General features: G+C 50.7%; 1 protein-coding gene across 1 annotated transcript; it reads left to right on the top strand.

The window, feature by feature from the left end:
- The first annotated feature begins 11774 nt into the window (after positions 1-11774).
- Positions 11775-12731, top strand: LOC149438199 (olfactory receptor 52K1-like). Its single transcript, XM_089660148.1, has one exon. The coding sequence runs from the start codon at positions 11775-11777 to the stop codon at positions 12729-12731; it is 957 nt and encodes a 318-aa protein (XP_089516274.1).
- The last annotated feature ends 334 nt before the right edge of the window (positions 12732-13065 follow it).

Genomic DNA, 13065 nt, shown 5'->3' with positions numbered 1-13065 from the left:
TGGGGCAAGGTGTACAGGGCCTAAGGTTGGGCAAAGGTGTACGGGGTCTAAGGTTGGGACAAGGTGTACAGGGTCTAAGGTTGGGACAAGGTGTACGGGGTCTAAGGTTGGGCAAAGGTGTACGGGGTCTGAGGTTGGGACAAGGTGTACAGGATCTAAGGCTGGGGCAAGGTGTACAGGGCCCAAGGCTGGGATAAAGTGTACAGGATCTAAGGTTGGGACAAGGTGTATGGGGTCTCAGGCTGGGACAAGGTGTACAGGGCCCAAGGCTGGGATAAAGTGTACAGGATCTAAGGCTGGGACAAGGTGTACAGTATCTAAGGTTGGGACAAGGTGTACAGGGTCTAAGGCTGGGACAAGGTGTACAGGATCTAAGGTTGGGACAAGGTGTACGGGGTCTAAGGCTGGGACAAGGTGTACAGGATCTAAGGTTGGGACAAGGTGTACTAGGTCTAAGGCTGGGACAAGGTGTTCAGGAGCTAAGATTGGGACAAGGTGTACAGGATCTAAGGTTGGGACAAGGTGTACGGGGTCTAAGGCTGGGACAAGGTGTACGGGGTCTAAGGCTGGGACAAGGTGTACAGGGCCCAAGGCTGGGATAAAGTGTACAGGATCTAAGGCTGGGGCAAGGTGTATGGGGCCTAAGGCTCTGGCAAGATGTACGGGGCCTAAGGTTGGGCAAAGGTGTACGGGGCCTAAGGTTGGGACACGGATTTCAGGATCTAAGGTTGGGACAAGGTGTACAGGGTCTAAGGTTGGGACAAGGTGTACAGGATCTAAGGCTAGGACAAGGTGTACGGGGTCTAAGGCTGGGACAAGGTGTACAGGGTCTAAGGTTGGGACAAGGTGTACAGGATCTAAGGCTGGGACAAGGTGTACAGGGCCCAAGGCTGGGATAAAGTGTACAGGATCTAAGGCTGGGACAAGGTGTACAGGGCCTAAGGTTGGGACACGGATTTCAGGATCTAAGGTTGGGACAAGGTGTACAGGATCTAAGGCTGGGACAAGGTGTGCAGGGCCTAAGGTTGGGACAAGGTGTACGGGGTCTAAGGTTTGGACAAGGTGTACAGGATCTAAGGCTGGGACAAGGTGTACTGGGTCTAAGGCTGGGGCAAGGTGTACGGGGTCTAAGGTTTGGACAAGGTGTACAGGGTCAAAGGTTGGGACAAGGTGTACAGGATCTAAGGTTGGGACAGGGCGTACAGGGTCTAAGGCTGGGACAAGGTGTACTGGGTCTAAGGCTGGGGCAAGGTGTACGGGGTCTAAGGTTAGGACAAGGTGTACAGGGTCAAAGGTTGGGACAAGGTGTACAGGATCTAAGGTTGGGACAGGGTGTACAGGGTCTAAGGTTGGAACATGGTGTACAGGATCTATGGCTGAGAAAAGGATTTCAGGATCTAAGGTTGGGCCAAGGTATACAGGGTCTAAGGCTGAGAAAAGGATTTCAGGATCTAAGGTTGTGCCAAGGTGTACAGGGTATAGGGCTGAGAAAAGGATCTCAGGATCTAAGACTGGGACACAGGTTGGGACAAGGTGTACAGGGTCTAAGGCTGGGACAAGGTGTACAGGGTCTAAGGCTGGGACAAGGTGTACAGGGTCTAAGGCTGGGACAAGGTGTACAGGATCTAAGGTTGGGACAAGGTGTATGGGGTCTAAGGTTGGGACAAGGTGTACAGGGTCTAAGGCTGGGACAAGGTGTACGGGGTCTAAGGCTGGGACAAGGTGTACGGGGTCTAAGGCTGGGACAAGGTGTACAGGAGCTAAGGCTGGGACAAGGTGTACAGGATCTAAAGCTGGGACAAGGTGTACGGGGTCTAAGGCTGGGACAAGGTGTACAGGGCCCAAGGCTGGGATAAAGTGTACAGGATCTAAGGCTGGGACAATGTGTACGGGGTCTAAGGCTGGGACAAGGTGTACAGGGTCTAAGGCTGGGACAAGGTGTACAGGATCTAAGGTTGGGACACGGATTTCAGGATCTAAGGCTGGGACAAGGTGTACAGGATCTAAGGTTGGGACAAGGTGTACGGGGTCTAAGGCTGGGGCAAGGTGTACAGGATCTAAGGTTGGGACAAGGTGTACGGGGTCTAAGGCTGGGGCAAGGTGTATGGGGCCTAAGGTTGGGCCAAGTTGTACAGGACTTAAGGCTGGGACAAGGTGTACAGGATCTAAGGCTGGGACAAGGTGTACAGGTCCCAAGGCTGGGACAAAGTGTAGAGGATCTAAGGTTGGGACAAGGTGAGCGGGGCCCAAGGCTGGAATAAAGTGTACAGGGCCTTAGACTGGGACAAGTTGTACGGGGTCTAAGGCTGGGACAAGGTGTACAGGGTCTAAGGCTGGGACAAGGTGTACAGGATCTAAGGTTGGGGCAAGGTCTACGGGGTCTAAGGCTGGGACAAGGTGTACAGGATCTAAGGTTGGGACAAGGTGTACTAGGTCTAAGGTTGGGACAAGGTGTACAGGGTCTAAGGCTGGGACAAGGTGTTCAGGAGCTAAGATTGGGACAAGGTGTACAGGATCTAAGGTTGGGACAAGGTGTACGGGGTCTAAGGCTGGGACAAGGTGTACGGGGTCTAAGGCTGGGACAAGGTGTACAGGGTCTCAGGCTGGGACAAGGTGTACAGGGCCCAAGGCTGGGATAAAGTGTACAGGATCTAAGGCTGGGGCAAGGTGTACAGGGCCTAAGGTTGGGCAAAGGTGTACGGGGTCTAAGGTTGGGACAAGGTGTACAGGGTCTAAGGTTGGGACAAGGTGTACGGGGTCTAAGGTTGGGCAAAGGTGTACGGGGTCTGAGGTTGGGACAAGGTGTACAGGATCTAAGGCTGGGACAAGGTGTATGGGGTCTCAGGCTGGGACAAGGTGTACAGGGCCCAAGGCTGGGATAAAGTGTACAGGATCTAAGGCTGGGACAAGGTGTACAGTATCTAAGGTTGGGACAAGGTGTACAGGGTCTAAGGCTGGGACAAGGTGTACAGGATCTAAGGTTGGGACAAGGTGTACGGGGTCTAAGGCTGGGACAAGGTGTACTAGGTCTAAGGCTGGGACAAGGTGTTCAGGAGCTAAGATTGGGACAAGGTGTACAGGATCTAAGGTTGGGACAAGGTGTACGGGGTCTAAGGCTGGGACAAGGTGTACGGGGTCTAAGGCTGGGACAAGGTGTACAGGGCCCAAGGCTGGGATAAAGTGTACAGGATCTAAGGCTGGGGCAAGGTGTATGGGGCCTAAGGCTCTGGCAAGATGTACGGGGCCTAAGGTTGGGCAAAGGTGTACGGGGCCTAAGGTTGGGACACGGATTTCAGGATCTAAGGTTGGGACAAGGTGTACAGGGTCTAAGGTTGGGACAAGGTGTACAGGATCTAAGGCTAGGACAAGGTGTACGGGGTCTAAGGCTGGGACAAGGTGTACAGGGTCTAAGGTTGGGACAAGGTGTACAGGATCTAAGGCTGGGACAAGGTGTACAGGGCCCAAGGCTGGGATAAAGTGTACAGGATCTAAGGCTGGGACAAGGTGTACAGGGCCTAAGGTTGGGACACGGATTTCAGGATCTAAGGTTGGGACAAGGTGTACAGGATCTAAGGCTGGGACAAGGTGTGCAGGGCCTAAGGTTGGGACAAGGTGTACGGGGTCTAAGGTTTGGACAAGGTGTACAGGATCTAAGGCTGGGACAAGGTGTACTGGGTCTAAGGCTGGGGCAAGGTGTACGGGGTCTAAGGTTTGGACAAGGTGTACAGGGTCAAAGGTTGGGACAAGGTGTACAGGATCTAAGGTTGGGACAGGGCGTACAGGGTCTAAGGCTGGGACAAGGTGTACTGGGTCTAAGGCTGGGGCAAGGTGTACGGGGTCTAAGGTTAGGACAAGGTGTACAGGGTCAAAGGTTGGGACAAGGTGTACAGGATCTAAGGTTGGGACAGGGTGTACAGGGTCTAAGGTTGGAACATGGTGTACAGGATCTATGGCTGAGAAAAGGATTTCAGGATCTAAGGTTGGGCCAAGGTATACAGGGTCTAAGGCTGAGAAAAGGATTTCAGGATCTAAGGTTGTGCCAAGGTGTACAGGGTATAGGGCTGAGAAAAGGATCTCAGGATCTAAGACTGGGACACAGGTTGGGACAAGGTGTACAGGGTCTAAGGCTGGGACAAGGTGTACAGGGTCTAAGGCTGGGACAAGGTGTACAGGGTCTAAGGCTGGGACAAGGTGTACAGGATCTAAGGTTGGGACAAGGTGTATGGGGTCTAAGGTTGGGACAAGGTGTACAGGGTCTAAGGCTGGGACAAGGTGTACGGGGTCTAAGGCTGGGACAAGGTGTACGGGGTCTAAGGCTGGGACAAGGTGTACAGGAGCTAAGGCTGGGACAAGGTGTACAGGATCTAAAGCTGGGACAAGGTGTACGGGGTCTAAGGCTGGGACAAGGTGTACAGGGCCCAAGGCTGGGATAAAGTGTACAGGATCTAAGGCTGGGACAATGTGTACGGGGTCTAAGGCTGGGACAAGGTGTACGGGGTCTAAGGCTGGGACAAGGTGTACAGGGTCTAAGGCTGGGACAAGGTGTACAGGATCTAAGGTTGGGACACGGATTTCAGGATCTAAGGCTGGGACAAGGTGTACAGGATCTAAGGTTGGGACAAGGTGTACGGGGTCTAAGGCTGGGGCAAGGTGTACAGGATCTAAGGTTGGGACAAGGTGTACGGGGTCTAAGGCTGGGGCAAGGTGTATGGGGCCTAAGGTTGGGCCAAGTTGTACAGGACTTAAGGCTGGGACAAGGTGTACAGGATCTAAGGCTGGGACAAGGTGTAGAGGATCTAAGGTTGGGACAAGGTGAGCGGGGCCCAAGGCTGGAATAAAGTGTACAGGGCCTTAGACTGGGACAAGTTGTACGGGGTCTAAGGCTGGGACAAGGTGTACAGGGTCTAAGGCTGGGACAAGGTGTACGGGGTCTAAGGCTGGGAGAAGGTGTACAGGGTCTAAGGCTGGGACAAGGTGTACGGGGTCTAAGGTTGGGACAAGGTGTACGGGGTCTAAGGCTGGGAGAAGGTGTACGGGGTCTAAGGCTGGGACAAGGTGTATGGGGTCTAAGGCTGGGACAAGGTGTACGTGGTCTAAAGCTGGGACAAGGTGTACGGGGTCTAAGGCTGGGACAAGGTGTATGGGGTCTAAGGCTGGGACAAGGTGTACGTGGTCTAAGGCTGGGACAAGGTGTACGGGGTCTAAGGCTGGGACAAGGTGTACGGGGTCTAAGGTTGGGACAAGGTGTACGGGGTCTAAGGCTGGGACAAGGTGTACGGGGTCTAAGGCTGGGACAAGGTGTACGGGGTCTAAGGCTGGGACAAGGTGTACGGGGTCTAAGGCTAGGACAAGGTGTACGGGGTCTAAGGTTGGGACAAGGTGTACGGGGTCTAAGGCTGGGACAAGGTGTACGGGGTCTAAGGCTGGGACAAGGTGTACGGGGTCCAAGGCTGGGACAAGGTGTACAGGGTCTAAGGCTGGGACAAGGTGTACGGGGTCCAAGGCTGGGACAAGGTGTACGGGGTCTAAGGCTGGGACAAGGTGTACGGGGTCCAAGGCTGGGACAAGGTGTACGGGGTCCAAGGCTGGGACAAGGTGTACGGGGTCTAAGTAAAGGAATTTTTGTTGTTCCGATGCAGCATTTCTGAAGCTCTTTCAGTCATGAAACCCCTAAAATGTTTGAATAATCTCAATGCCCATCAATCTAAAATATAAAAACATGTCCGTGTTGTTCACCATCCTTGGGAGGGGATTAATTACGAGACACCCTACACAGCCTACGTGGATCTATGACTTTGACCCATCGGTGTATATGGTGACTTTCATGTCCATGTATGTGGACAATCGCTTTACAAGGCCTCAAGCCGGTATGATAGAGTCCCGAAAGTGTTCTTCTAAAAAGAAAAGTCAACGTGACTCCTTCATCAGGACATGACGGTCCACTTCATCGGAGCATAATGGTCTCCTACATCCGGACATAATGGTCTCCTTCATCCGGACATAATGGTCTCCTTCATCGGAGCATAATGGTCTCCTTCATCCGGACATAATGGTCTCCTTCATCCGGGCATAATGGTCTCCTACATCCGGACATAATGGTCTCCTTCATCCGGACATAATGGTCTCCTTCATCCGGACATAATGGTCTCCTTCATCCGGGCATAATGGTCTCCTACATCCGGGCATAATGGTCTCCTTCATCCGGACATAATAGTCTCCTTCATCCAGGCATAATGGACTCCTTCATCCGGGCATAATGGTCTCCTTCATCCGGACATAATAGTCTCCTTCATCCAGGCATAATGGTCTCCTTCATCCGGGCAGAATGGTCTCCTACATCCGGGCATAATGGTCTCCTTCATCCGAGCATAATGGTCTCCTACATCCGGGCATAATGGTCTCCTTCATCCGGACATAATGGTCTCCTTCATCCAGGCATAATGGTCTCCTACATCCGGACATAATAGTCTCCTACATCCGGGCATAATGATCTCCTTCATCCGGGCATAATGGTCTCCTACATCCGGGCATAATGGTCTCCTACATCCGGGCATAATGGTCTCCTTCATCCGGACATAATAGTCTCCTTCATCCAGGCATAATGGACTCCTTCATCCGGGCATAATGGTCTCCTTCATCCGGACATAATAGTCTCCTTCATCCAGGCATAATGGTCTCCTTCATCCGGGCAGAATGGTCTCCTACATCCGGGCATAATGGTCTCCTTCATCCGAGCATAATGGTCTCCTACATCCGGGCATAATGGTCTCCTTCATCCGGACATAATGGTCTCCTTCATCCAGGCATAATGGTCTCCTACATCCGGACATAATAGTCTCCTTCATCCGGACATAATAGTCTCCTTCATCTGGACATAATAGTCTCCTTCATCTGGACATAATGGTCTCTTTCATCCGGGCAGAATGGTCTCCTACATCCGGACATAATAGTCTCCTTCATCCGGACATAATAGTCTCCTTCATCCGGACATAATAGTCTCCTTCATCTGGACATAATGGTCTCTTTCATCCGGGCAGAATGGTCTCCTACATCCGGGCATAATGGTCTCCTTCATCCGGACATAATAGTCTCCTTCATCCAGGCATAATGGACTCCTTCATCCGGACATAATGGTCTCCTTCATCTGGACATAATGGTCTCCTTCATCTGGACATAATGGTCTCCTTCATCCGGGCATAATGGTCTCCTTCATCAGGGCATAATGGTCTCTTTCATCCGGGCAGAATGGTCTCCTTCATCCAGGGATAATGGTCTCCTTCATCTGGGCATAATGGTCTCTTTCATCCGGGCAGATTGGTCCCTTTCATGCGGGCAGAATGGTCTCCTTCATCCGGACATAATGGTCTCCTTCATCAGGACATGACGGTCCCCTTCATCAGAGCATAATGGTCTCCTTCATCCGGACATAATGGTCTCCTTCATCCGGGCATAATGGTCTCCTACATCCGGGCATAATGGTCTCCTTCATCCGGGCATAATAGTCTCCTTCATCCAGGCATAATAGTCTCCTTCATCCAGGCATAATGGACTCCTTCATCCGGACATAATGGTCTCCTTCATCCAGGCATAATGGTCTCCTTCATCCAGGCATAATGGACTCCTTCATCCGGACAAAATGGTCTCCTTCATCTGGACATAATGGTCTCTTTCATCCGGGCAGAATGGTCTCCTTCATCTGGACATAATGGTCTCCTTCATCCGGGCATAATGGTCTCCTTCATCCGGGCATAATGGTCTCTTTCATCCGGGCAGAATGGTCTCCTTCATCCAGGGATAATGGTCTCCTTCATCTGGGCATAATGGTCTCTTTCATCCAGGCAGAATGGTCCCTTTCATCCGGGCAGAATGGTCTCCTTCATCCAGGGATAATGGTCTCCTTCATCTGGGCATAATGGTCTCTTTCATCCGGGCAGAATGGTCCCTTTCATCCGGGCAGAATGGTCTCCTTCATCCGGGCATAATGGTCTCCTTCATTCAAGGGGTTAAGGGCCCCAGATACCCATAACATACCGTACCCATAGCAACGTTTCCAGATTCCAGATCAATTTCCAAGTTGCACAATGTAAAGGACGTTCAATCTGACACCCACCATTGGACACTCCAGCTGGCTCATCCGTGCGTCCTCCTAAAAGAGTCAGCAGGTCCCTCTGAGGATCCCACTCCTTCACAGCTTCTTCCTCCAGCAAGGTCCCCCCCTTCCGATTGTCTATCTTGGTTCTGATTCCCCCTCCATTAGGCAGGAGAGCTTCCCGGGACCACGTTTGTTTTCTTTGCACGTGTCAGCAGAAGGCCCGTGTTAGGCACCATATAGGGTACAGGTCTAACAGGCCAGACTAGAGACAGCACACCCCACCAAGCGCAGGAGAAAAGAACCTTGCAAGGTGTTTATGTCCTACCCCAGCATGCACCATGGGCAATAAACCTCCTCGTGGTTGGACAGACGAAGTATAAATACCCAAAACCCAACACTAATGTGGCCTCTCTAATACCAGTGACACCAGTAACTTCTCTTGGTAGCAAGCAGAAGCAACACTGAGCTTCACGGAACACCAAATGAGTCAGCTTGGGCTTCTTACCACTGTAACCCCCTCTAGGTAGCTAAGCTTTGTTGTTTTGGTAGTCAGAGACTGAGTAGCAGCCTGGGATGAGTCAGCCTGGGAGTGAGGTAGTGAGTTCACTTCGGGACAGGATGGGACGCTTTACAGGTGAGAGCTTCTGGAGCCCTCTGGGAGAGGGGCAGAGGAGGGAAGGAGGCCTAGATTGCATGTTTAGGGGGACTTGGCAAATTCCCAGACAGGAGGCGGGGCATGGTAACCAAGGACAACCCTTAAACGTGACAGAGCCTGAGCAGCAGGGGAGTTGTTGCTGGAAGGTGGACTGAGAGAAGGATGGAGTCTGAAGTCTTGAGCTTGGTAGGGGAGTCTACCTACAGGCAGGATGCTGGAAAGGAGGATCGCCCAAAGTCTCCAAGGGAGGACATCCTAAGAAGCCAGCCCAGCATAAGGCCTGAAAGCAGCCACCAACCCACCAAGCTAACAGGACAGGGCAGTATGAGTTCTCCTATACCCCCTGGGCCAGATAAAGGGAGAGGACGGTCAGGTGCAAGACCCAACTAGCTCTCATCCAGGATGGCTCTTGGAATCCCTTGCCCAAGGACATCCTCGGTGCAGCCGGGTAAAGAGAAGGATACATCTGGGGGTCTGAGGAGGTACACTGAGGGGACTTCAGTGCTCCTTAAAAGAGAGTGGTTTTTTTTTGGATTCACATATTTTATACAATGTACAGGTTTCTAAGAAGTTTGTCCTCAGGTTTGCAGCTCCTTGGACATCCCAAATACCCCCTAGACCCCATCCAAGGTACAACTAAAAAAACAGCTCAGGGACTGTAATACCGACTCAAAATCCAGAGGGTAGCGCTACACCACCCAGCAGACTAGACTGAGATAAACACCCCTGCTTACGGCAGGGTGGCTAAACCAAGAGGCTCTGATCTGGGTCCTGATCCTTGAGGCTTTGTAGAGCTTTGGTTGAGATAAAGCCTCCATTCCTAGGTCCACATATGACCTGGTAGCCAGACCCAATGATTCGATTCGAGTGTATGTCGGCCTTTCGATATGTGAGCTGACTGATGCTTAGGGCTCTCTCCCTCACACCTTCTGCTGGGTGAAAAGGCCAAGCGTCAGCAGAACACTAAAGAGGGCAGATGTTTTGGTTTGTTTTATGCTCTACAAAGCACTTCGGCACTGAAACTGCCGGCTTGCTGGCTTGCTGAAGAAACGTGCAGGTGTCAGGATGCTACCAGGAGCAGAGGTGAGCCAATGAGCCAATACGCAGGTTGAGAACTTTGGCCAGCACCCTGCATGGGCATGTGTGTTTGTGCGGTAATGTGCATGGGTGCATTGAGCAGAAGACTCTGAACGCTGGTGCTCGTGTGCGCACCTCCAATTCCAGAACTGGTGCCAAGCATCATATTTAAGGAAAGGAGTAATGACAGGTAGCTGCTGGATGGTCTTCAGCTAGTCCATGGATGGTTTTCAGCTAGCTGCTGGATGGTCTTCAGCTAGTCCATGGATGGACTTCAGCTAGCTGCTGGATGGTCTTCAGCTAGTCCTTGGGTGGTCTTCAGCAAGTCCACGGATGGTCTTCAGCTAGCTGCTGGATGATCTTCAGCTAGTCCATGGATGGTCTTTAGCTAGCTGCTAGATGGTGTTCAGCTAGTCCATGGATGGTCTTCAGCTAGATGCTGGGTGGTCTTCAGCTATTCCACGATCCTTGTTGTTGTGTATCATGATCTCATGCCTGTTCTGACCACCTGTTATTATCTTGGCTTGCCCCTGGACTTCCCTTTTCCCGACTCCTGTTTGTGACCTCAGCTCATGTAAAGACCTTGCCTCCATTGATCTTCTGTGTACGGCCCTGGCTTGGCTCCTGACCTCTTTATAATCTCATACTATGACCTCGGCATGGCCCTAGACAATGTCTATCTCACCTATTCTCTATCACTTATCTCTAAATGACCTTTCCCTGGCCTTCACCTTGACTATACCACTTTCCAGATCTATGGGCCCTGCCCTGCATCATTCTGTCATGGGTTTAAATAGTCTGCCAGCTGCAATACCTCTCCATGACTCCTGTGAGACTCCTGACTAGAGATAGCCTCTGATGACTATCTGCTAGATCATGCAACTTGGGCCTTCAGCAATCATGCAACTTTGTACCGTGCACCATATCCAAGGGTGTTTGGACCAGAGCCACAAGGGAAACCATCTTCTCCCTTCGGCCTCCAACCAGGTACATGAGAGCAGCTGTTGAGTGTGTGTGTGTGCATGGGACCTATGTTTTTTTTTTAAAGAGAAGACATACAGTATGTCTCTTCTTCTCGCAGCTGCCCATACCACCCTCTTGTACCTCCCTGCAGTTGTCCGCTTTGGGTTGGACTGGCAAGGCTGCACTTCACTTCCCTTGACAGACTCTGTCAGCAGCTTAGACCCTCATACCGCTGACTCTTCTCTGAATGGTTGTAAGTTCCCCAGTAGGTTGGGCTTTCCTGCTGGGCTTGTGCATGTTCTGCAATACATTGTTTTTGGCAATCCGGGACCCTGTGGGTTCTCTGCATGCTGCACCTATTCTATGGACTTTTTACATGGATTGCTCCTAGGCCGAGACCCCTACATGCGCATGCGGTGGCCTATCTCCAAATTACCTGCAGAAAGGAAACCATTCAGGCTATCATCTCTCTTTCAATGCTCCTTCCCCGCCATCCAGGTCTTTTAGTCAAGGGTAAGGAGGAGTGGTCTCCCTCTCACTCGACCCACATCTACTAAAAATGGGCCCCTAAATTCTAGGGCAACTATATAGCAGACTGTAAAGGGGCCCGTAGTTATGCACTTTGGAGCTTTATTTAAAATCGTTAACAATTTGCAGCCAAAGTTACTTCAGCTCCTAACGATCTTGGGATTCTGAGAGGGTTCAGGCCTTGCCCAAAGCTGTTGGAGAACAGCTTTTCTCAAAGGAGGTTTGAAAATTCTTATCTGAGAGACTCTGGCAACCGGTTATGCGTGTAAAGGGCAAACTGACCACGATCTGCATGTTCTTCTCTTAATGTACCAGTTGGGCTGTTGGGTTGTAGTCTCACCAACTAAAAAATAACCAATAAATAACCGATAAATATGTCACTGCATTGAATTTCATACCTCCATTTTTTTTTATTCTTTCAGACATAGCTCATGATTTGAAGGCCTCGTTATTCCCACCATGGAAGGATTGACCCAGAATGAGACCATCGTTTCCTACACAGAATTTGTCCTCTTTGGGTTTCCCGGCATAATAAAGAACAGGAGATTGTTAATAATTCCATTTACTATAATATATGTGATCATCATGACTGCCAACCTCCTCGTCATCTATCGGGTCTTTGTTGAACCGAGCCTCCACTCACCCATGTACTTCCTTATATCCCTTCTATTGACCATTAATATTTGTTACCAAGCCTCCATCTTGCCGAAATTTCTATTCGGTTTGTCTTTTGATTCGAACCAGATTACTCTGGCCGGCTGCCTCATCCAGATTTTTTATATTGCCTTCATTTCTCTTTACGAGTCTAGCGTTATGCTATCCATGGCCCTGGACAGGTTCATAGCCGTCTGTAGACCACTAAGATACAACGATATCATGACCTCATATTTGCTGGTCCAGTTGTCTGTTGCTGGGATCGCGAGGAGTACCCTCTTCATTTCTCCCGTAGTAATACTGACGGCCAGTGTCCACTTCTGTAAGTCCAACATCATTCTGAACTTTGTCTGTGAGAACATGGGGCTTCTGAGTCTTGCCTGCGGAGATACCTCCAAACCGCAAGCTGTAGGCCTTGTGGTCCGAATCTTGGCCACAGTGAGTGATGTTGGACTTCTTCTGCTGTCCTACTCCTGCATTCTTTACACGGCCTTGAAGATCGCTGTCGGGAAAGCTCGTCGTAAAGCCTTGAACACGTGTGGTACCCACCTTACCGTGGCCATGATTATTTACCTGGCTGCACTGTTTTCATCGGTTATGCCGAGGATACACACACAAATCACCCCCGATGTTGAGAACATAATTAGCGCGGTCTACCACATGACTCCAGCTACTCTTAATCCCTTTGTCTATGGATTGGGAGTGAACAAGATCAGAAGGTGCCTCCTCAAATCCTGGAAGAGCAAGACTTTGCCTCGCTGATCCTCATTCCACCCTCAGGTCTTATCATCTTCATATGAAGTTATTATCTTGGTCATTGGTGTCACCTGGATGGTGAGACCATCATCTGGACTTTGTTTACGGCACATTGGAAAGACTGAAGCACAGGGCGCTTGCCATGAGAACAGCCATTAGAGTGTGACCAAGACTGGATATCCGTGAAGGAGATTGTACAGAAGGGCTGAAATATTGTTGGTCCACCAAATAGCTATTTTTATATTTTGATGTCCTCCTTTTGTTTGCAATCAAGCCTTCCTTTGATCGATCAATCAAACCTTTCCATCAATCGACCCTTCCTTTAATTGATTGACTGATC

This window comes from Staurois parvus, unplaced genomic scaffold, assembly GCF_062004578.1.
Source record: "Staurois parvus isolate SC_StPar_1 unplaced genomic scaffold, SC_StPar_1.0 ptg001207l, whole genome shotgun sequence".
Lineage (NCBI taxonomy): Eukaryota > Metazoa > Chordata > Amphibia > Anura > Ranidae > Staurois > Staurois parvus.
The sequence above is the reverse complement of the archived record's forward strand: the minus strand, read 5'-3'. Positions and strand labels throughout refer to the sequence as shown.

Excerpts from the sequence above, each read along its gene's own strand:
- LOC149438199 (XM_089660148.1), top strand. The coding sequence starts at position 11,775 with ATGGAAGGATTGACCCAGAATGAGACCATCGTTTCCTACACAGAATTT.